At 62.1% G+C, this 20,414-nt stretch overlaps 1 protein-coding gene and 1 long non-coding RNA gene across 6 annotated transcripts in view; both read left to right on the top strand.

The window, feature by feature from the left end:
* Nucleotides 1–20,414, top strand: part of ZC3H3 (zinc finger CCCH-type containing 3) — a 91,330-nt gene that overhangs the window by 48,130 nt on the left and 22,786 nt on the right. For all 5 annotated transcript variants that reach the window (XM_081816651.1, XM_081816654.1, XM_081816652.1 and 2 more), the window contains exon 5: nucleotides 14,767–14,951. In XM_081816651.1, the coding sequence (XP_081672777.1) occupies nucleotides 14,767–14,951 (185 nt within the window). The remainder of the gene's footprint in view (nucleotides 1–14,766; nucleotides 14,952–20,414) is intronic.
* LOC145721007 (uncharacterized) lies at nucleotides 7,629–9,632 on the top strand. Its single transcript, XR_014144472.1, has 2 exons — nucleotides 7,629–9,509; nucleotides 9,588–9,632. It is a non-coding gene; the product is annotated as an uncharacterized LOC145721007 (long non-coding RNA).

Genomic DNA, 20,414 nt, shown 5'->3' with positions numbered 1-20,414 from the left:
ACATCAGAGCCCCCCTCCCACCTTTGCTCCATCTCAGGCTGGGATCTGCCCATCATGTTGGGCTGGTCACCTCCCTCTCTGGGCCCATGGGGAGCTGGTCCCTGGTATCTGTGTCCCAGAGGCCATGCTGCTGGGTAGGAGGCCTGGTGGGGCCATAGCCACAAGTGGGCAGGCCTGGGAAGGTCTCTGGCCCTGCTGGCATCATGTCTGTGGCTGTGTCTCTGACCCGCCAGCCTCTGGCTGCTCGGTCTCTGCTCTGTGCCCTTCCTCTGTCGCTGCTTCCACGTGTCTGTGTCCTTCCCATTGCTGCTCTCCTTGTCCCTGTTTCTCCATGGACATGTGTCCCCCTATCTTGCTCCCATTGCATGGTGCTCTTTGTCTCTTGGTGTGGGATGCTGCATCCTGGCACCTTGGGATGCCATGGATTCCAGGAACACGGTTCCCTTCTTTGCCGGGAAGCCAGGACAAGTGGGTACCCTGGGCTCTCCGGCCTCCATGCACACGGGTGTCACGGTGGCCGTGAGGCGGGTTCCAGCTCCTCTGGCAGCCTTCCTGCCTCCCCGCCGCTGTGCCAGCCCTGATGGGCCCGCCTCTCGCCGGCCACCTCCTATCCCTGACGTGCGCGCGCGCGCGGGCCCTGGGCCATCTGCCCCTGGGCGACCATGCTGGCCAGCTCGCTCCCCCTTTCCTGGGCCGGCCTGTCTCGCCTGTTCTAGTGCCCTGTGTCTTGATCTGTGTGACATACAGATGGCTTCTTTGCCCTTTGGAAGTTGGCTTGAGTGGCTGAGGCCTGCCAGGCAGCTTTCAGGCCAGCCTACTGGGGGACGCAGTGGGAAAGGGGCCGGGCAGGCAGGCGCCTCGCCCGTGGGGGCAAACCCTGAGGGGGACAGGACCCTGTGAGAGCTGCCACTGTGCCTCAGCAAAACCACAGGCCAGGCTGTGGTCTCCTGGGGGCCAGTGGTCACAGCACAGCGGCTCGCGGAGGAAGAGACCCATCGGCCAGGGCTGGTGTTTCAGGACCGAATGAGAGGGCGTCCCATTGGTTTGCCGGAGGGAAGCTTCATTCTGGAAATAGCAGGGTCGTCGGGAAGGAAGCATCAGAAAGTCCTGTTAAGTTTCTCCCCGTGGAACCCTGGGAAGATTCCCCTCAGGCTGTGCCTGGACCCCCTGGCCACACCAGGCCAGCACCGAGGGCCCTCCTGTGACAGGACTGGTCACTCCTGATGTCCCTGGAGATGAGGAGCAGAGGAAGCTGAAAATACTGCCTCTGACAGGAAGAAATAAAATGTCCTTGTCACCCAGCGGTACTGGGTGCCTTAACACAATCAAACAGCATTTTAAATACCACTTCTATCCTGGTTTTAGAGGTGGTAGTAAAGCATCGCTCAGATAATCAATATCATATTTAACTCTTTGCATATATCAACCCTTCAGCCTGCTCTTACCCCAAAACACGATTCCCCTCTCAGGGCTGGGCCAAGGCCTCTGAAGGCCGGTGAGGGAGACGTTCCTCTGGGGGTTTGGGGAGCCTCACAGCTGCTGAGGACCACGCTAAAGAGCCCTGGCAAGCAAGTGCTCACTCAGGCCCCTGGCCACCACCTCGTCCCCGGACCCTACTTTGTGGCACCACCCCAGTCTGGCTACCAGCATCTGCCCTGCCCTGTCACCCGCAGGGGCACCCAGAGAGATGCTGGGCTTTGGGACACGTGTCTTTGCCCTGCTATGGTCCTGGCAGTGAGCCTCACCCCTCCCTCCCTGCTGCCTGCCTTTCTTCTGTACTCACCCCCCCTCCCACCCGTGTGGCCCTCCGTGAGCCCCTCCTTCCTGGGGCCTTCCCTTGCCCTTCTGGGCTCTGACCAGGGTCAGAGCTGCTGAGCTAGGCTGCAGCGCATCCAGTGCTGGGGCCATCCACCCCCTCCATCTCCCATCTGGTACCCTTCCAAGGCTGCCTGAGGGTCCCTGCACCACTTCATGTGCAGACTGGGGATGGTTCAGGAATCATGGGGATGGCTGAGAGGTCTTTTGTTTTAAATGCTATGTCTTGGGTCGGTGGGAGCTGCAGTTGCAGAGACCCTCTTGTGTTGGGGACAGGCCCAGTGACCCCTGTCTGCTGGGTAGCTATAGTGGCCGGGGGCACCCCAACCCCAGCTTCTGCTGAGCCTGACTCTTCCGGGCCTGCACTCCTCTGCCAGGATCTGAACACCAGCAGGCAGGTGCAGAGTGGTTTCATTTTCTTGAGACTTTCCTCCAAGTCAGCAAGGTTTCCCCGGTTGCCCCGCCCACTCCCCAGAGTAAGGAGCCCCGGTTTAATTTGCGGTTAGATGTCTGTTAAGATTGCGTCCACTTCCCAAGTCAGCACTTAATTGGCAAGGCACTTGATTTAACAGCGTGGGAGCCTCCACCGGAAAAATGGCTTGAATAAATCACCGCCTGACGCCAGAAAATAGATATAATCTCAGCATTAACTACATTAATAGTAGCAGGAGCTGAATTAAGAAAGCCATAAAGCATAGGCGGGGGAGCATAAATTATGGCCCGAGCTCTGTCCCCTAGGCGTGCCTCTGCCTGGGGGCGGGGCGGGCGGAGAGGCGGTCCAGTCTCAGCCCCGCCCCCGCCGGGCCCCGCCCCGGCCCCACCGGCCCCGCCCCCGGGCCTCCGGGCGGCGGGGCCGGGAGGCTTAGCTACCGGCCGGTGCCCCCCAGGGACCCGTTGGGGGTCTGAAGCATTGGGCGCCTGGCACGCGCACGCCCCTCCGCCCCCACTCACCCCACCCCCGGCGCCTACCCCGGGCCTGGCTCTGCCTAGGCGCGTGCCACCCGGTGCTGGCCAGGGCGCTCCCACCTGACCCCCGCTGCCGTCTCCCTGCTGCAGCAGACTGCGGGCTGGAAGGCTTCTTGGAGGAGGCAGACACAGCTCCATCACCAGTTCGTGCCCCTCAGGCCTGGCAGTTGAAAGTGCGCCTCTTCATCGTTGTTTTGTCCACCCCAGTTCTGGCTGCGGGGGCTGCTGCCCTGGGTCTGCCCCCACCCTTCTCAGGGGGAGCCCCCACTGCCACAGACTTTTCCACCCTTTAATGCAGGAGGATGCGATCCAGTTTTAATTTCAATTTTATTCATATTCTTTGTCAAGTTCAACACCTTTTATGTTTATTGTTCTTTGCCTCCAGCCTGTTTCTTACAAGTTTGCAAGACTCGTAAGTATTCAGGGGGTCACTCTTTGTTTTATCAGAGGTGATCCATTGTTTCTCAATTTGAATTTTGCCTTCCAGTTTTGTTTGTGAGGATTTTTAGCAGATCCTTTTGCTTTTCTGTGTACTTAAATCTGTCCGTCTCTTAAGACTTAGTCTATTGATTTGTTTGGAACAGCCTTCCCCACCCCAAGTTATAGGAGTTCAGTTGTAATTTCTTCTAGTGCTACGGTTTCAAGTTGTACATTTAAAACTTTAATCTACCTGGAATTTATTTGGGAATATGGTGTAAGACTAAAGTTCAGGTTTCATTTTTTTTTTTTTTTAAGATTTTATTTATTTGACAGACACAGTGAGGGAACACAAGCAGGGGGAGTGGGAGAGGGAGAAGCAGGCTTCCCGACTGAGCCACCCAGGCACCCCTCATCTTGTTTAATAATTATCTGGTTGTCTCAAGACCATTTATTAACTATCAGACTTTTTCCATTATTTAAAAATGTCGCCTTTATCATGTACAAATGCTTGTTCCCAAACTTGGCTTTCTGCACAGATCTTCCTCTTTGATTTTCCCTTTGTAAACGTTTGTGGCTTGTATCTTTGGTAGTCAGTTCTGTGGACCTTCTACCTCGCGTACCCGCCCCCCAGGTCAGGCAGGGGTTGCGCACTGCCTGCCCTGCCTCCAGGTCTCCCTTGCGCCCCTCCCAGCACCCCACCTCATCCCAGAGATGACCACTCCTCTGGCCTTTCTCAGTCTAGACGGGCTCCACCTCAAGGTTCTCGAGCTCCAGTGGATGGAATCATACAGGAGGTACTGTTTGGTGTCTCACTTCGTTTGCTCACCGTTTGTTACACCGAATCATCCAAACAGACTCATGGGTTGTAACCCTGATCCCCGTGTGGCTGTACACGGAGATGGGGCCTTTACAGAAGTAATCAAGGTTAAATGAAGTCACTGAGGTGGGGCCCTAATCTGATAGAATCGGAGTCCTTGTAAGTAGAGGAAGAGACACCAAAGCTCTCTCGGCCAGCGTATGGAAGAAGGCCTGTGTGAGGACACAGGGAGAAGGTGGGCACCTGCAAGGCAGGAGAGACAGGCCTTACCTGCAGCCAACATGCTGGCACCTTGATCTTGGACTTCTGTGAGAAAATCAGCTTCAGGGCTCCTGGGTGGCTCAGTCATTGAGCGTCGGCCTTCCGCTCAGGTCGTGATCCCAGGGTCCTGGGATCGAGCCCCGCGTCGGGCTCCCTGCTCGGCGGGAAGCCTGCTTCTCCCTCTCCCACTCCCCCTGCTTGTGTTCCCTCTCTTGCTGTGTCTCTCTCTCTGTCAAATAAGTAAATAAAATCTTAAAAAAAAATCGGCTTCTGTTGTGTAAGCCGCCCGTCTGTGGTGCTGTCCAGCAGCCCGAGCTGGCCGAGACCCTGTTTTTCCCCGGGTCCAGGCGCACCGCTGTGGGCAGTGGTAGGGCGTTCTTTTCCCTCGAGCTGTGTGGACATACCACAGTTTAGTCACTGTGCTCACTGACACGTTGACGGCGTATTTCTAGTCTTCGCTGCTCTCTTGTCCTGTTGGGCATGTCGCCCACTGACTCAGAACCCCGGTTTCTGTGGACTTGCTCTGTCAGAGGGTGGGGGTGCCGCACTGCAGTGGGTAAGGACAGCGCCATGGTGGCTGTCCTCGTCTGCACTCCCCGCGCAGGAGAGCACTCCAGCCTCCCGTGGCCTCGGCAGCGCCTTGTCTTTCCCTCTGTAGCCGTGTGCCATGGGAGTCAGCTGGCATCTCACCCAAGCCTTGCTTTTAGATGGGGAGCCAGGGCAGGGAGGGGCCGAGGGAAAGGGAGAATCTCCAGCCGACTCCACGCCCACTGTGGAGCCGACACGGGGCTCGATCTCACAAGCCTGAGATCACAACCTGAGCTGAAACCAAGAGTCGGACACTCAACCGACTGAGCCACCAGGTGCCCCAGAGACTTGTTTATTGAAATGAGCACTCGGCCCGGCCAGCGTCCAGGGACTGGAGACGGTGCTGTTTCTGGACCCTGCGTCCTTACTGCTGACTGTCTTTGTCTCTCCTGAGGATTTGTTCTCCCAGATGAATGTTAGAAACCCTGGCTTAGTCTTCCAGCCTTCCCCAGCTGATCAGCCTCCAAACCAGCCGAATTGAATCTTACTCTTCTACCCCGCCTGCTGCAGGGGGGCCTGGCCCAGCCGGCCAGTCGGACGTCCCTCCTGTTCTCCGTGCTGCATGGGCCGGCTGCTGGGTTCCCTCAGTGTGGAAGTACATGCTGGTTTCCTTCGTGCGTCCTGGCCGGGTCTCGGTGGGGTCTTGGGAGGCTGTTGACTCTGCTGTATCTTCACCTCGCAGTTAGCTACCTGTTCACATTCTGACTCTCGAGCTTTCACTGTTGAGGTCGTGGGCCTTTCCCTGATGTTTGTGTGCTGTCTGCATGGCTCACTGAGGACACCAGCCCCTTTCCAGGGGGGCCAGGCTGCACGGTGGCGACAGGGGCCACCTGGCTCTTCCCTCCTCTCATTTCATGAGTCTCCTTAGGTGGCACTGACACATGGGGTCCCTGACGGCCAGGGCTCGCGGCATTCTGTGTGGGTCTATTATGTTTTCACTTCGTCACATGCCCATGGTGTGAGCTGCCCTCCTGTGACCCTCCGCTTGGCTGTGTCCAGACGCTAGGGCCCCTTCCTGACACGTGCGTGAGGGTCACCAGAGGGGCAGGGGTGACTCCTGTGGGATTCTGGGGGTGAGGAGGGCATGCTCTTGCAGGCGGAAGGGGGCCGCGGTGCTGGAAGTGAGGGGCGCTGCGCAGATGGAGCTGGAGAGGGGGTGCAGGCAGCTAGGGCCCTCTGCCCCGGAACAGAGAGGGAGGGCTGGTGGCACGGTGGGGCCGGGCCTGGGCTGGCACCTCAGCTTGGAGCACAGAGTGTGAGGGTGGAGGACCTGAGATGGGTCACCACGCAGGCAAGAGGAGGCCTTGTGAGGGAGGGTGAGGCACCCGCTGCCAGAGGCCAGGACGCCCGGGGCCCTGATAAGACCTGTCCCTCAGGGGAGGGTGGCAGGTGTTGGCTGCCAGGGCTCAGCCGGGGCACTCTCTGGCCTAGGTCCCTGCGTCCCTGCTGGTGCGGGTCAGAGCCACAGACACCAGAGTCTCCTGCAGGGAGGGCACAGGAAAGGGCTCACTGTGTGGACAGTGTGCAGGCAGCAGGGGTGGTGAGGAGGCCCAGCCCAGCCCAGCTCTTGCCAGGGACACAGGCTGGAGGTGGAGGCCATCTTGGCAGGTCCAGCTTTGAGGAGGGAGCCTGGGGAAGTGACCCCAGGGTTCAGACGTACAGAGCTCTGGGTCTGGGAGCTTGGGGGGATGTGGAGGGAGGGTGGAGGTTCAGCCTGGTTTGAATGTCCCTGTGGGTGCCCTCAGTCCTGGGCTGTTTTCGGGAGGGTGGTGGACAAGATGGGCCAGGTGGCTTACACAGGCTTCCTTGGGGGCTGTCAACCAAGGAGCCATGAGCCAGGTGGGGTCTTGCCCTCCCACATCTTCCCAGAGAATCCTAGGCAGGAGCTACAACGGTTGTCCTGCAGCCTGAGTTTTGCTCCTCTCTTGGCTCGTCCCTCACATGGAGTTCTGGGGACAAGGGCCATTTCAAGGCTGGAGGAATAGTCAGCCAGAACTCGACGTGTACAGTGAACAGGGTGAAGGGGGCAGGTTGGGGGGGGGGGGCGGCAAGAGAAACAGGAAGGGAGAGAGGGGAGACAGAGAAGGAGCAGGTGGAGAGAGAGACATGGGGGATGGGCAAGGGAACAGAGGAAGGGCCAGCCCTGCCCCTCACCAGCTGTCATGGGCCAAGGCAGTCCTGGGCTGACAACCCAGACCAGAGGGTGATACCCGGGTGCAAGGGATGGAGGGCCCTGCCCCGGGCCGCCCAGCCTGAGCACCTGCCTGCCGCCCCCTGCGAGCTGGACTCGGGACTGCACAGTGGGGCCGCCGAGGCCCGGTAATACGTGGTTTTTGTGGCTAACACAGAGAACACCAATAGCTGCAGCTGAAATGGATTTTTAAAAGTGTCATTTTATGGAGAATTTTACTTTCCATCTTGTTTATTAGGCTCTTAAAGGGAAAGCTTGTAATGCATCCATTGATCGAAATACCAATTGAATAGATGTGAGCACATAAAACAGTCCCAGCCCCTCATAATGAAGCCGCGGCATTTGTAATGGGGACAGCAGAGTTAGTGTTGCCCGCCAGCATGCTGGCCGGTCAGGGGCGCCCTGAGTCACTTCTGCTCATTCTTGGGGAGCCGCGGGACGGGGGCCTCTCAGGACGCAGCAGCAGCCTCGGTGCTGAAGCCCCCAGGTGACCCTCCAGGTGACCCTCTAGGTCGGCCCAGGAGCCATGGGAGTCGGCCTCCCCCCCCCCCGCCCCTTCCCCCCCCCCCAGGGCCACGGTCAGGTGCTCAGCCTCCCCTGTGGGCCAGCCCCTCTCCAGGCGCATCCTATCCCTGCCGCAAGCCCACCCCCAGGTCACACAGCCCCCCAGGCCTCAGCTCCCACCCAGGCCCGTAGCCCCCCATCTGCTGCGAGATGGCCCCTGGAAGGCTGGGTCGTGGGCCTGCCCCTGCACCAGGGTGGCCTGAGTACGAATGGGGATGTCAGCACCCAGGGCCAGCTGCCGGGTGTACGGTCCCAGCTGGGCTTGGAGCCCCAGCCCTGACTCACTGGGGGCTTGGCGGCCCCTGGAGCTGGCTGTGGGCCGCATTCGGGAGGGCCTGAGGAGGGCAGGTAGCCACAGTCATCATGAGGCCTGTGCCGTCCGCTAGGTCCCTGGCCGCTGAGCCCTGTTTCTGAGACCCTTACCTTAGGCCTGCACTTTGGCCATCCCATCCTCTCACCTCCCTCCCTGCTGGTCCTGCGTGGGCCCCTCCCGCCCAGAGCTCTCCCCGCAGACTGCCCAGCATCGCCAGCTCCCCACCCCTGCACTGGCTCCAAGCTGGGTCCTGCTCTGGGGGCAGAGCGCGCGCAGGCTGCGGGGGCCGGGCCCCTTGCGCTCGTGTGGGGGCACATTCGCACCCTCCCGGCTGAGCTGCGCTGAGGCGGCGCCCGTCAGCGTTTCCGTGGAAAGCCCACTTAAGCACTTTGCAGCCTGTCACGGTGGTGACTGGGCCTGACCTACTTGGGATTCGCTGTGCCGAGCCGCCTCCCCCGGGCACTCGGCTTCTGCTGACGGCGCACTCCCTGCTCGCCTCGGAGCTTCGCAGAACCGTGCTCCATTTCCTGAAAATGCTTCCCCGCTTGTTTTCTCTGCTCCCCAGCCAGCCTGCCCACCTCCTGCACGGTCACCACAGGCTGGGTGGCCTGACCGAGAGGCTGCTGGCTCCTTGGCCTCGCACTGACCCTGCCCCAGCCAGCGGGCGTCAGAGGTCGAGCTCTGGCCAGGAGCCTGGCTGAGCCCCTCTGCTAGCAGCCCACGACCTTGGCCTTCCGCCTCCCCCACCTCCGCCTGCCCAGCCCTGGACAGTGGCCGCAGCCTCCCAGCCTCAGTCCACCCACCCACCATGCTCACGCGCGAGGGTCTTTCCAAGGGTCCGGGCTCCTGGGTGCTTCCCCCAGAAGCACTGGCTGTGCGTTCATGCCCCTTTGTTCCCAGGGAGCCCCTGCTGCCTGGTCTCCCCGCTGCCTGGTCTCCCTGCCCGTCCTGTGTGTCCTCTCTGCATCTCTCACCTGACCTGAACCCCGAGAGGACCACAGCGTGTGGGATCCCAGGCAGCATGCAGCCCCTCCCTCCTGCTGTCATTCTCCCGGCACAGATTGACAGAGCTCCCCACACCGACGTGGCTCCCAGGTCAGAGGCACTGCAGTGAGCTGCCCCAGGAGCTCCAGGGTGCATTACTACACTGTGCAAGGCCGGGGGCCCATGACAGCAAGCTGTCGGGGGGTCAGGGAAGGCTTCCTGAGGACCTGACGTCTGAGCTTGGTCTCAGAGGTGACCCCAATAACAGGCGTAGGGTATGCATGTGCAGAGGCCCACGCGAGGCCGAGCAGGGCACACACCACGCTCACACACTCCACAGGGCTTTCCGGGAAGCAGAACTGTCCAGTGTGGCTGGAGTCCTGACTGGTGGGGGGCGTGTGGGGACAGTGGCCCATGAGGGCCTGACAGCCCAGCCTGCAGGGTCTCTTGACAGACTCCCCACAGGGGAAGTGGGGACAGAACTTGATCAAACACGCTGTTTTCAAACTAGCTGGTGGGCTGGGAGTGCAGGGACCCCCCGAGGGAGCTGTAAATCAGGGTGGGGACCGCCCAGCCTGCATCTGTGCTTGGTCTCAGAGGTGACCCCAATAACAGGCGTAGGGTATGCATGTGCAGAGGGAGACAGACACGCATACCACAAGAGCGAGAGAGGGGCCAGCTTAGGTGAGGTAGGTTCCCTTGGTGACTGCAGTCACTGGCTGGCTGAGGGGTCCCAGGGAGGGGAGGGGTCTGTGTGAAAGGTGGGGAGCAGACTGTAGGGACATCCGGGGTCCAGGAGCCCTCCCTGAGGGGGTTGGGAAGGACCCACCAGCAAAAACGCCTCTGTGTGCCTGGCAAGTTCCCGCCAGTGACTTCCTGTCTGGGCTCAGGTCCTTTGGTCCTGCACACAGATCTGTGCCCAGCCTTCGTGTGGCCCCTTGGCCTGGCCCTTTCCCCGGGAGGCAGGTCTGTCCCATCTTCTCTGGGTCCACGTGGCCTGGGATGGGCTGGCTGCCTTAGGCCCATGTACACTGTGCTGTTTCTTCAGGAAACCTGAGGACTGAGCGAGTCTGAGTGGGGGCTGGGGTCCGCTCGGCTCCAGTGGGGCTGTGCAGGGCGGCCTGAGGCGGTATTTAAAGGTGCCGTTGGACCTGGTGAGGAGGCCTGGGCATCTGGGCACAGCTCCCAGTTTGGGACTTGCCCCATCCAGGGCCTCCCAGAGGTTGGGGCCACCTCCCTTGCCCCTTGTCCACTCGCGCCTGAGTCTGCTCTTGGTCAGGAGTGAACCACTCCCTGGGCCTTCACCAGACGTGGCCCAGGCAGGCTGCCTGTCCTCACCCCCGGGTCTGGGGTGCAGAGTGCAGCATCCACTGTGGGGCCTCAGGAGGGGCTTGTGTTTGTCAGCTCCTGTGACCAGGGTGGGCTGGGTGCTTGTGCTCATGTGTGCACCTTTGGGAGCTGATCTGCCTGTCCTCACATGCACACCCATGCCCCTGGCTGCCAGGCTGTGTAGCCGACGGCGCCTGGGCTGGGCCCGTCTCACCCTGCAGCCTAAGAAGCAGACCCAGTGGGCGGGGGCACCCTGTGTACAGTGTTGGGGGCTATGTGGACCTGCCGTGGGAAGTGGCCCTGGGACGCTCACGGGGGAAGGAGTGTGGGTGTGCAGGGTCGGCCTTCCAAGCCCTTGGAGGGCGGGGGAGCCCTGGCAGACTGGGTGAGCAGACCCTGCAGGCCAAGCAGGGCACACACCACACTCCTCCCTGGCTTCCCAGGGAAAGCCTCCCTCGGTCTTGCCCAGACCCTGGCGTCCCCTCCTCCTGGGCATCCGGGCACGGCAGGGCACCTGCCGGCCTCACCGGCCTCGGGCTGGGACTTGCCAGCTGCCCCCCAACCCCAGGCCCCAGACACGTGGACAGCTTTTCTTTTTATACCTACTTTTGTGGTATGCGTGTCTGTCTCCCCATTACCACTGCTATTCATTGAAAATGTTATCTCCCCCCACCCGTTCTTCGTGCCCCCCGGGGGGGTGGGGGGCCCAGCCCTCACCCTGGTGTAGTCAAGGTTATGGTGATAAATCCTGGGGCATTGTCACTTCTATTCGGAGTAAATTGGCTGGCCGCTTTCGGGCTGAAGGAAAGATAATTTGCTGTAGTATTTCAAATGGATTAGAAATGGATTTGAAGGGAAAGTTCATGCCTCCCATTACAAAGGCGAGAAAGAGGACTATCTTAAGGCACGGTTCCCTCCCTGGCCTTCATTATCCACGCTTAATACCTTTCCTATTTTCCAGCGTTAATGAAATTTCCTGGCGGCGTGGGCCTGCCGGACGGATGGGAGAAGCCTTTAGATCTGAGCCTCCTGTTGTAGAAAAGGAATTACAGGGCCCTCGCCGCGAGGGCAGGAGCGTTCTCCGGGTCCTTGGCCCGGCTATTATCTCATTAATTTTATCCCCTCTTCTCAATACAGTTGGTTTCCAGAGCCTGTCCTCTCCATTAGGGAACAATTGACCGGAGCTCTGTGACACCCACGGCAATGAAAAGCTACAAGGCGGCCCCTTGCCAGCCCGGCGCCCGCCCGGCCCAGGTCCCGAGTCAGCGAGCGGGCCCAGCAGGGGTGAGGGAAGGGCGGAGGAGGCCTGTGCCGCTGCGGGCTGGGCAGGTGGGCCCTTCTGCAGCCCTGGCCCGCCCTGCCCAAGTTCTGTGGGTACATCCACCTCCTCCAGATAGCCCCGTGGCACCACCGGGGTCCACAGCCCCACACCCTCGGGCACGCGGGGTCCCTCAGGCAGGTGCGTGTGCATGGGCCGCAAACGCTGGGCCAGGCGTGAGAGGAGCTGCTAGGCCTCCGAACTGCCCCCATCCCCTCCCCGGTGGCCGACCATTGTCCTGTAATTGCCTTAAAACCCAGGGGTATGGTTTTTGGTGGGAGAAGAGGACAGATCTGTTAGTCCTGTTCATCCACAAAAGTAACTGTGGGAATAATCAACAAGGTGCAGGGAAAGAGATGTCACCTGAGATGCGCCTCTTAGCCAAAAAAATAAATCATGAAAGGGACTTCTCTGAAGGAGGGCGTTGGGTATGTCTGGCCCTAGTGCCTAGCCTGGGAGCCAGGAGGGCGTCCCTGGGGCTCGCTCTTCAGGGTGAGCTGGTAACAGCCCCAGACTGAGGCTCCTCGGTGCACGGAGCTGTGGGATGGGCCTGGATGGGACCACCCTCGGGGCTGGAACATAATCTGTCCTGAAGCTTCTAGCTCCTTCTGAACCAAGATCCTGCTGTCCTCCACCTCCGCAGGTCCCTGTCTGGGCCTGGCCACCTCTTTCTGCAGCTTCACCTGTGTGGCTGCCCCTGGGAGTGGTGGTCTGTCCCTGTCTGGCCTCAGCCAGGGGCACATGCCCACAAGTAAGCTTCCTCACCCCTCGAAGGGCTGGGTTTCTGGGGATGTGGGGTCCTGAGATGCTGGGCCCAGGTGGGTAGGTGGGGCGCAGGTCTGGTTGCCCACCTGTCCTTGTGCTTTGTGGTGTCCTGGGTGTGGATGGAGGGTGGGTAGGGGTGGTGGCCCAGGAGGGGAGGGTCCGTGCCCCAAGGGAAGAGGCAGCTAAGAGTGGTGTCCTTGGTCCTGTAAGCGGCTGCTGCATCATCTCGCTGCAGGGCCTGTTGGGAGGTCTGGGGTCTGGTCCTGAGGGACGAGTGTCTTATAGGCATGGGCCGGGCTTGCTGCCGGTCACTCAACTTCCCAGGGCTGCAGGAGTGGAGGCTGCCCAGGGCTGGCCCTGGCCCAAGTGGGCATATGAAGGGGCAGCTGCCTTGTCGGTGGGGAGACCGCTGAGGGCTCTGGACACCATGGGGCTGGGGCTGTAGGGGGCCTGTTGCCCTCTGGCTGAGCGAGCTGTGGTGGCCCCCAGCCCTAGGCTCAGCTCTCAGCTGTGGGGATTAGGACTCAGGCCAAGCTGTGCCCTGTGCACAGTGACCACAGTCCCCGCAGGGGGCTCACAGGGTTCTGCAGCAGGACCGGCACAGAAGAGGACCCCGCCTGGCCCCACCCTCCTCATACTTTGGCCTGGCCTCTGAGTGAGCCAAGGGGACAAGGCAGGTGCTCACCGGACACATAGATGCCCTGGGACCAGGGTCTGGGGAAAATCTGGAAGTCTGTCTGCACCCCCAGAGGATCGCTGCCCACCCCACCCTCTTCCTGCCAAGATGCGCCCTGTGTGGGGACAGCTGGAGTCTGTAGGGCGCAGAGAGCATGAGCCAGGCCGGCTGGGGCCCCTTGGCAGGACTTTTCCCCAAGATTGGTGTTTGTGAACTTGAATTTTAATTAAGGGAAACTGGGTTAAGTGCTGTTGGGCTGTGGCGTCGTCCTCGGCACTCCCCGCCTGGCCTTTGTCCTTACACCGCAGCTTTGGGTCCCCTGAGCACCCGGCTCACTCACGCACGGTCTCTAGCGTGCCCTCAGAGGCTTGCGCTGGCAAGAGTCACCCCCACTTGCAGAGAGACGAAGGCCGAGGCGGCCTCGGGGCCAAGTGGTTGGGGCGGCAACCGCACACCAGAGCGGGGCTGCTCGAGCCCTAGCACTCAGCTCCGGGCGCGTCCATTGTGGGTGGCCCCCCACCGCCAGCAGCCTATGTGCCAGGATGCCCCGAGGCCTGCCCTGTCCCTGGGGGCCCAGGCCAGAGTCTGCTGCTGCCCCAGACGGAGATGGGGGTCTGTGTGCTCCCTGGGGGAGGGGGCTGCAGGGCCGTGGGGAGAACCCCGCTTCAGCCAGGTCCCCGCGGCCGGTGGCGGTCCCTGCAGTAAGGACTGCTGTCCTCACGCCCTGCCCCTCCTGCTGCTTGGAGGCACTAGCACTCAGGCCCAGATTTGCCGGTGGGGTGTGGTGTGCACACTCGGTGGTAATAGCATTACGGCCAGAGTCTGAGCTAACGCGGAATTAAGGTCAATTTGCATAAACAAATTACTGCTGAAATGCGTCCTGAGGGGGAAAGGCCCCATGCCCTTCTGGAGTCATGAAGCTGGCTAGTCTCCATGCCAGCCGCCCTGAGTGGGAGGGCCTCGTCCCCTCATTTCGGTGGCAGCCTGCCCATGTGACAGCTGGGGGGAGCGGGTCAGCCAGGACAGCTGCAGGCCCCCAGTTGGTGCTGGTCTGGGGGCCCACAGCCACTGCCCATTGCAGCCGTGGTGTCTTCAGGGGACGTCTCTCGAAGTGGGGGCATGTGGGGCCTCCTCCTGACCCACTCTGGTCTGGCCAGGATAGGGCCCAGGAGCTGGTCGGAGGAGAATCTGGAGGGAGGGAGTGGGCAAGTGGCCACTGGGGCCGTCCAGGCCCAGGTCTGCCTTCCCGGCCTGGATCATCCACTCAGCTAACCCCAAAAGCTGTCCCAGGCCTCTTCCAGCCCAGGACTTTAAGGCACCTCCAGTCTTTCCCCCAGACAGCTTGCCCGGTTGGGGGTCTGTGAGGCCGTCCCCTCCTACTCTCCATGCTGGTCTCCTGTGTGGTGAACAGAGGGGACAGGAGTAGAGCCTGCTGACCCAAAGGCCTGGGTGGCATGCGCTGGGGCAGCATCTGGGGGAAGATGTTCCCGGGCAGTGGCGATGACCACCAGCCACGGTGTGGACCCTCAGGGGACTTGCCCGTGCACTGGAGCTCCCTCCAGACGCCCTGCCAGAGGGCCGGGGCCTGGACAGTCTCATCCCAGGGGTGTACGTGCTGGAAGGGGGAGGCTTGTCCCCCACCCGTGCCCTTTCAGCCCGGCTAGTGGGGTTGAGGGTCCCCTTCGCCTGCAGGGGTGTGGAGGAGGACAGACTGTGGGCCCGTGGGGCTGGACGCACCGGAGTTTCCCTGTCTCCGCAGGTCTCTGGTGCTGAACCGCCTGCGCCCCGCTGCCGGGGGTGGGAAGGCCCAGCCCAGCTCTTCTCGGTGGCGGAATAAAGGCTACCGCTGCATCGGGGGCGTCCTGTACAAGGTGTCAGCCAACAAGCTCTCTAAGACCTACGGCCGGCCCGGCGACAGCGGCAGCAGGCCCCTCCTGCGCACAGGTGAGGGTGGGCCCCTAACTCCCCAGCCTGTGTTGTCAGTGGTGGGCGGGGGCGGAGGCTAGCCGGTGACGGAGGCAGGCGGGCCTGGGGCTCCCATGGAGCAGATGCAAGTGAGTGCTTCCCAAAGGGGCCCATGCCAGGAGGGGAGTCTGTGTTCCTGTTCAGAGCTTACGGAGCCTCCGTGGCTGTCCCCGTCGAAGCTGACGGGCAGCTGGAGCAGGCAGGGCACGGAGGGGGAGGCCTTGCAGCCTCTGCGTCCCCGGGGAAGGCCCCCCCACCCCTGAGCGCACTGCCTCTCGCTTGGCTGAGCAGGCCCTGATTTTCCGTGTTTTGCTCCTGGACAAAGGAGATGAGCCAGGTATGGTAAACACGGCCCTGGCAAGTGAACACCTGGGGCCGCGGCACCCCCTAATCTCATTGGCAATGCCTCCCAACTGTGTCTGGAGGCAGCCGCCGCCACCTCGCGCGCCCCCGCGGCCTGGGGAAACAGGCCGAGGAGAAGGAAATGCTTTGGATTTGCTTATTATACAAATTAACTAGAAAATATTTTGGTTTCAGTCCAATTTTACCCCCATCCTTTTCTGTTAGGAAAAAAAGGGTGAGGTTGCAGGCAGTATGGGGACTGCAGAGGCCCAGCTGCTCCCAGACCCTGCCCCGCCCACCCAAAGGGGCAGGAGGGAGAAGAGGCGGGGCGCTGGGGCCATCTGTAGGTTGGGGGGCCCCTTCCTGGAAGCCCTTGCCCAGCTGTGTCCCCAGGGCCTCTGTCTGTGGAACTGTGGGGAGGGAGGCATGGGTGCCTGGCTGCCTTTTTCCAGACGGGGTATACGGGGCTCCCTAGGAGAGGCACTAGGGGGCCCGAAGGCCATGGCTGTGCTCTGCCTCTGTGCCTCATTTTCCCCATCCCTTTCTCGAGGGATTAGGCTGTGTGATCCAAGGGCCTTTCTGCCTTGGCCTCAGCTAGCTTGCCAGTGGAGGAGCAGGTCCAGAGCATTGGCTGGGCCTCCTCACGGGGCCTGCGTGAGGCTCAGCCCTCCCCCCACTCTGAGCCTCTGACCCCCAGGGCTCAGCAGGCCCCTGGCATCGGTGTTCATGGTCCGTGAGGCCCCACACGTAGTTACACAAAACTACGCCTGTTGGTCCTTCGCCGAGCAGTCCCTAGGCAGGCTGGTTGTGGAGTGGGTGGAGCCATGGAGGGCTTCTGGGCAGCCTCTCTGCAAAGTGATGTTCTGCCGGCCCCGACAGATGAGGCTTCTCTCTGGGTCACACCCACTGGCCCCAGCCTCCCGCTGGGCCTCCTTAGTGAAAGGCCCTGGCTGGCCTTTCTGATCTATCATCCTTTCTGCCCCCGACTGTCACCCCTGACCCCACAGCCGACCCAGCAGGCAGGACCCAGGCTCTGTTCCCTGCTGTCCTCCTTTGGGAGCTGGATGAAGCTTACTGGGGGGGCGCCCATTCTGCTGACATTTCCTCAGCCAAGCATGTCGCCGGGCCACGCCCCCTCGAGCACCCTGCCGTCCTGTCCGCCCCAGCCTGCTGTGTGCTGCTTATTTGCATCAGGTCTGAGGGACTCCTCCCTGGCCTGGCCAGATGTCATTGGCCGTCCTGGCACTCACACTGTCCACATGCAGGGACCCGGAAGTGGATTATGGTTTGGGGCCACCCTGGCCCTTGCCAGGACCCTGCTGCTCATATGTCCTGGGCTGCACGGGGGCCCCTCCACATGGACCCTGATCTCCGGTGGGCTGGATGGACCTTTGGGGTATACCTACCACCTGGCCCTTTAAGTCCATGGTGGGAGGAGAGGCACCCCGAGACAGAGAGGAAGAGGCGGGTGCGAGCTGCTTGGCAGCTGCTCGAGGGGAGGGTACAAGAGAGGAGAGCCCGAGCTCCTGGGAGAGCCCAGGCTGCGCTGCCGCCTTGGGGCAGTAAAGCCGGCCGAGAAAGGGGCCAGCGTTAGGGGCTGTGGGGCGCTCCGTCCCCTCTCCACGGCACAGGCCTCACCGCACCTGAGCAGGCAGCTGTCCCACGTCTCACTGGGGAGGACACCTTGCCAAGCCCGCTCCCCTGCAGGTGCTGACCTCCACGCAGTGGCGCCTTCCCCCTTCTATCAAGTGCGGTGCTGTGCACGCTGCCCCCCCGCCCCCCCGCCGCCTCCAGCCCCACCTCCCCCAGCCTCCTGGCCTCGGGCAGTACAGGGAGGACAGAGGCCTCCAGGGCCAGGCGGGTTCCCAGGAGGCCCCACTCCTCGTCGCTGCTGGGGGGCAGTCCTGGGGCTCAGCCCTCCCAACTTCAGGGCAGGCTGGGGCAGGTAGGTGGGATTGGGAACACGGACCGTTGGGTGGCCTGTCCCAGGTATGAGGCCGAGCCAGAGACCACCCCCCACCTCCAGATCCAGCTTCCCAGACCCGCATAAGGGTGCCCTACTCCTTGCTATGAGGAAGGTGGGGTGTTCCCAGCTGCGGGAGTGCCCACTGACCAGCAGCCTCCTTAGATGAATAATTTTTAAAGGAATAAATTTTCTCCTTTGGTGTCAGCAGAACTTTGACTTCAGCAGGAAAGTACAGCCAGACCCTCTTCGGGGGGGGGGGGCTCACCTCCTCTCCTCCTGGCTTTTCCTCCTGGCTGCTGGGCTTCTCTGCGACAGTGTCAGCCCCTGTGTTGGGGTATCCAAGCCATGGGTAGGTGGGTGGCAGGGAGAGAAGTGCAGAGCCTCATCCCCACCCTCCTCCCGGCCCTGCCACCTCTCCCTGTGTGCACCCAGGTATGGGCCGTGACACATGTTCCATGGGACCAGGCGTCTGTTGCGGTCCCTACCGTGGAGCAGAAGCCCCAAGTCCATCTGCCAGAACCACCTCCCCCAGCCCGGGCTACAGGCCTGGCCCCCAGGCCCCGGAGTGGGGCGGATTTGTGGTCCCTGCTACTCATTGGCCATGGCACACCCCTCGGCAGGTCATGGGTCCCTGTGCCTCGTCTCCTCGTCTGTGACCTGCTGACCCCACCCTGTGTGCTGGGAAGTCACACGGAACAGCATGAGAGGACGCGAGAGAGGGCCCCCGAACCGCGCACTCAAGGCCCCACCCTGCTGCCTTCCTCCCTTCCTGAAGCCTCTTCCTGGGGCTCCCTCTGCCCAGGGCCATGATTTCCTGGGCGGGGTGAGTCCCGCTGGGGCGCCGTGGGGCTGCAGACCTGCCCCGCTGCTCCTTCTGACCCCAGAGCCCCTGATTCGGGCTCCCCGGCCTGGGGAGGGTGAGGCACTCCCTGGCGGGGACTGGTGGGGCAGGGCGGGGCCGCCCGAGCCAAGCTCACGGTGTCTATTTTGGGAAGATCCCCGGGCAGCGCAAGCTCTCTGAAGGCTTGGCGCCTCCTGCTCGGTGGCTGCCGAGGGTTTTCAGCTGAACCCTGTAGCACCCCTCAGCACCTCGCGGCCTCTTTTCCAGCCAGCTACTTTATGTGCATTTTTTAACACCGCACAGCCGCTGAACGCTGCCTCCCACTGCGAGCCCCACACTGGCATTTTTTAAGAGCAAACGGTGGGGGGGCGGCGAGGGGAGTGAACCCGCCCTGCCCCCTCAGAGGCCAGGCCTGGGGCCCAAGTCTGACAGGCAGACACATGTTGACAGCGGGCCCTGGTGGGAGCAGATGCGCCCCAGCGGCGCCAGAAGCCGTGCTCGCGGGCCGCGATCCCGTGACACTCTGTCAACCCCGGGCTGGCAGGCATGCGGCACCACGTGCCACCTGGACCGGCCTCTGACGTGGACCCCCGGTCAGTGTCCCCAGCGTGGGAGCCAGGACACCGCTGCCCTGCCCAGCTCCTGCCTGGCCCACCCCCCACCCCTGCACCAAAACCAGCCCCGTTCGTGTCTCGGTCGCCTGGGCCATGGCCACCGGGCGGGGCACCTCCTTCCCATTGGGGGTCTCGCTGCTCAGCCCTGGAGCCACCCCTTCTCAGCTTGAGGACACTGAGGCTCAGGGGCAGACGCTGGCCCGAGGGCGGGAGCCCGGAGAGGGACTCTGCAGGAGGCTAGATGTGGAGAAGAGTGCCTGAAGGTCAGCCTGGGAGGCACGGGGGAGCTTGGGCGTGGACAGGCTGCATAAAGTGTCAGAATGCTTGTGTGACCAGGTCTGGAACTCAGGAGAGGGGACCCAGCTGCCTGGGTCCTGGCAAAGGTCGTCCTGGGGAGGTCGAGGGAGGGGCCTCCAGGTGGCAGGAGGGCCACCTGCCCGGGCCTCCCATGCAGCTCCGATGGGGGCGGCTCAGGGCCAGGCAGCTTGGGGACATCCCTTTTTAAGCCTGGGATGCTTTGTCATTGCCTCAGGTCCCTAGAATTTCTGAGTGATGTCACTTCTGCCTCTTACCAGCAGATCCATTTCAGCAGCTGCCTGTGGGAAATTGAATCTGGTCTGAGAAGGTTCATGTGTGTGTATGTGTGTGTGAGAGAGAGAGAGAGAGAGAGAGAGAGAGGAACCGTGGGCCTCCATGGCCGTCTGAGTAGCCTCTGGCCCCGACCTGCCCACCCTGGCTCTGGGGGGCGGTGACCTCGTGCCTAAAAGGGAGGCAGGAGGGTGTACGTTCGTCTGGACTCCCTCCCCTTTCTCACGCAGGACAAGCATTGCCCACTTGCCCCTTGTCCCCTGCTGCCCTAGCCCCCCCCAACACCAACTGCCCTGGCTGTGGGCATCCTGTCACCTGTTCCCTTCTTGTGACCACTGTCCATTTCATGAACAGCTCCCCTTTGGGCCACAGTCAGTGACCTCAGAGAGGAATTGATTGGTCTTTGTGCTTAGGGTTTTGAGGAATGGGTGCCTGCCATGGCCAATGAGGGCCTCAGAGCCAGATGTGCTCGTCCGGGGCCTGTGGAGGCTAAGGTCGGCACGTAGGTCCCTGTAGAGCCTGGGGGCAAGGACCTCAGGCTTTGCAGCCATGTACTCGCTATGATGTTTTTGTCGAATAACCCTGTCAATACAGAAGAGTCATTACTGGCTACGACGAAGCCAGGGGGCATTCCTGGACCCCACTCAGGTCCCACATCCCTGGGCCCTGCTCCCGGCAGAGGGAGGTGGCAGGGAGGCCCCCCTCCCACCTGCCGGTCCCGGGACCACCTGCGTTGAGGCGAGGCTGCCAGCCAACTGCCAGATCTGGTCCCTGGACGGGCCGCTGCCCTGCACCAGGTGGGGGTTTGGCAGGGTCCCAGCAGGGTATGCAGCCCAGCCCGAAGGGAGGGCAGGGGGTTTCCCTTAGGGGGCAGCAGTGCCTGCACTGAGAGCGGGAACCCTGACAGGGCTGCGCAGAGCAGCTTGCTGGGCAGTAGGAGTGCCTGGGGGCCTGTGGGCCTGGGGGCTTGTGGGCCTGGGGGCCTGTGGGCCTGGGGGCTTGTGGGCCTGGGGGCCTGTGGGCCTGGGGGCTTGTGGGCCTGGGGGCCTGTGGGCCTGGGGGCTTGTGGGCCTGCGGGCTTGTGGGCCTGG

Source organism: Leptonychotes weddellii, chromosome 4 (genome assembly GCF_054177405.1).
Source record: "Leptonychotes weddellii isolate Sample4059 chromosome 4, ASM5417740v2, whole genome shotgun sequence".
Classification (NCBI taxonomy): Eukaryota; Metazoa; Chordata; class Mammalia; order Carnivora; family Phocidae; genus Leptonychotes; species Leptonychotes weddellii.
Note: the sequence above shows the minus strand (reverse complement) of the source record. Positions and strands in the feature narration are given on the sequence as shown.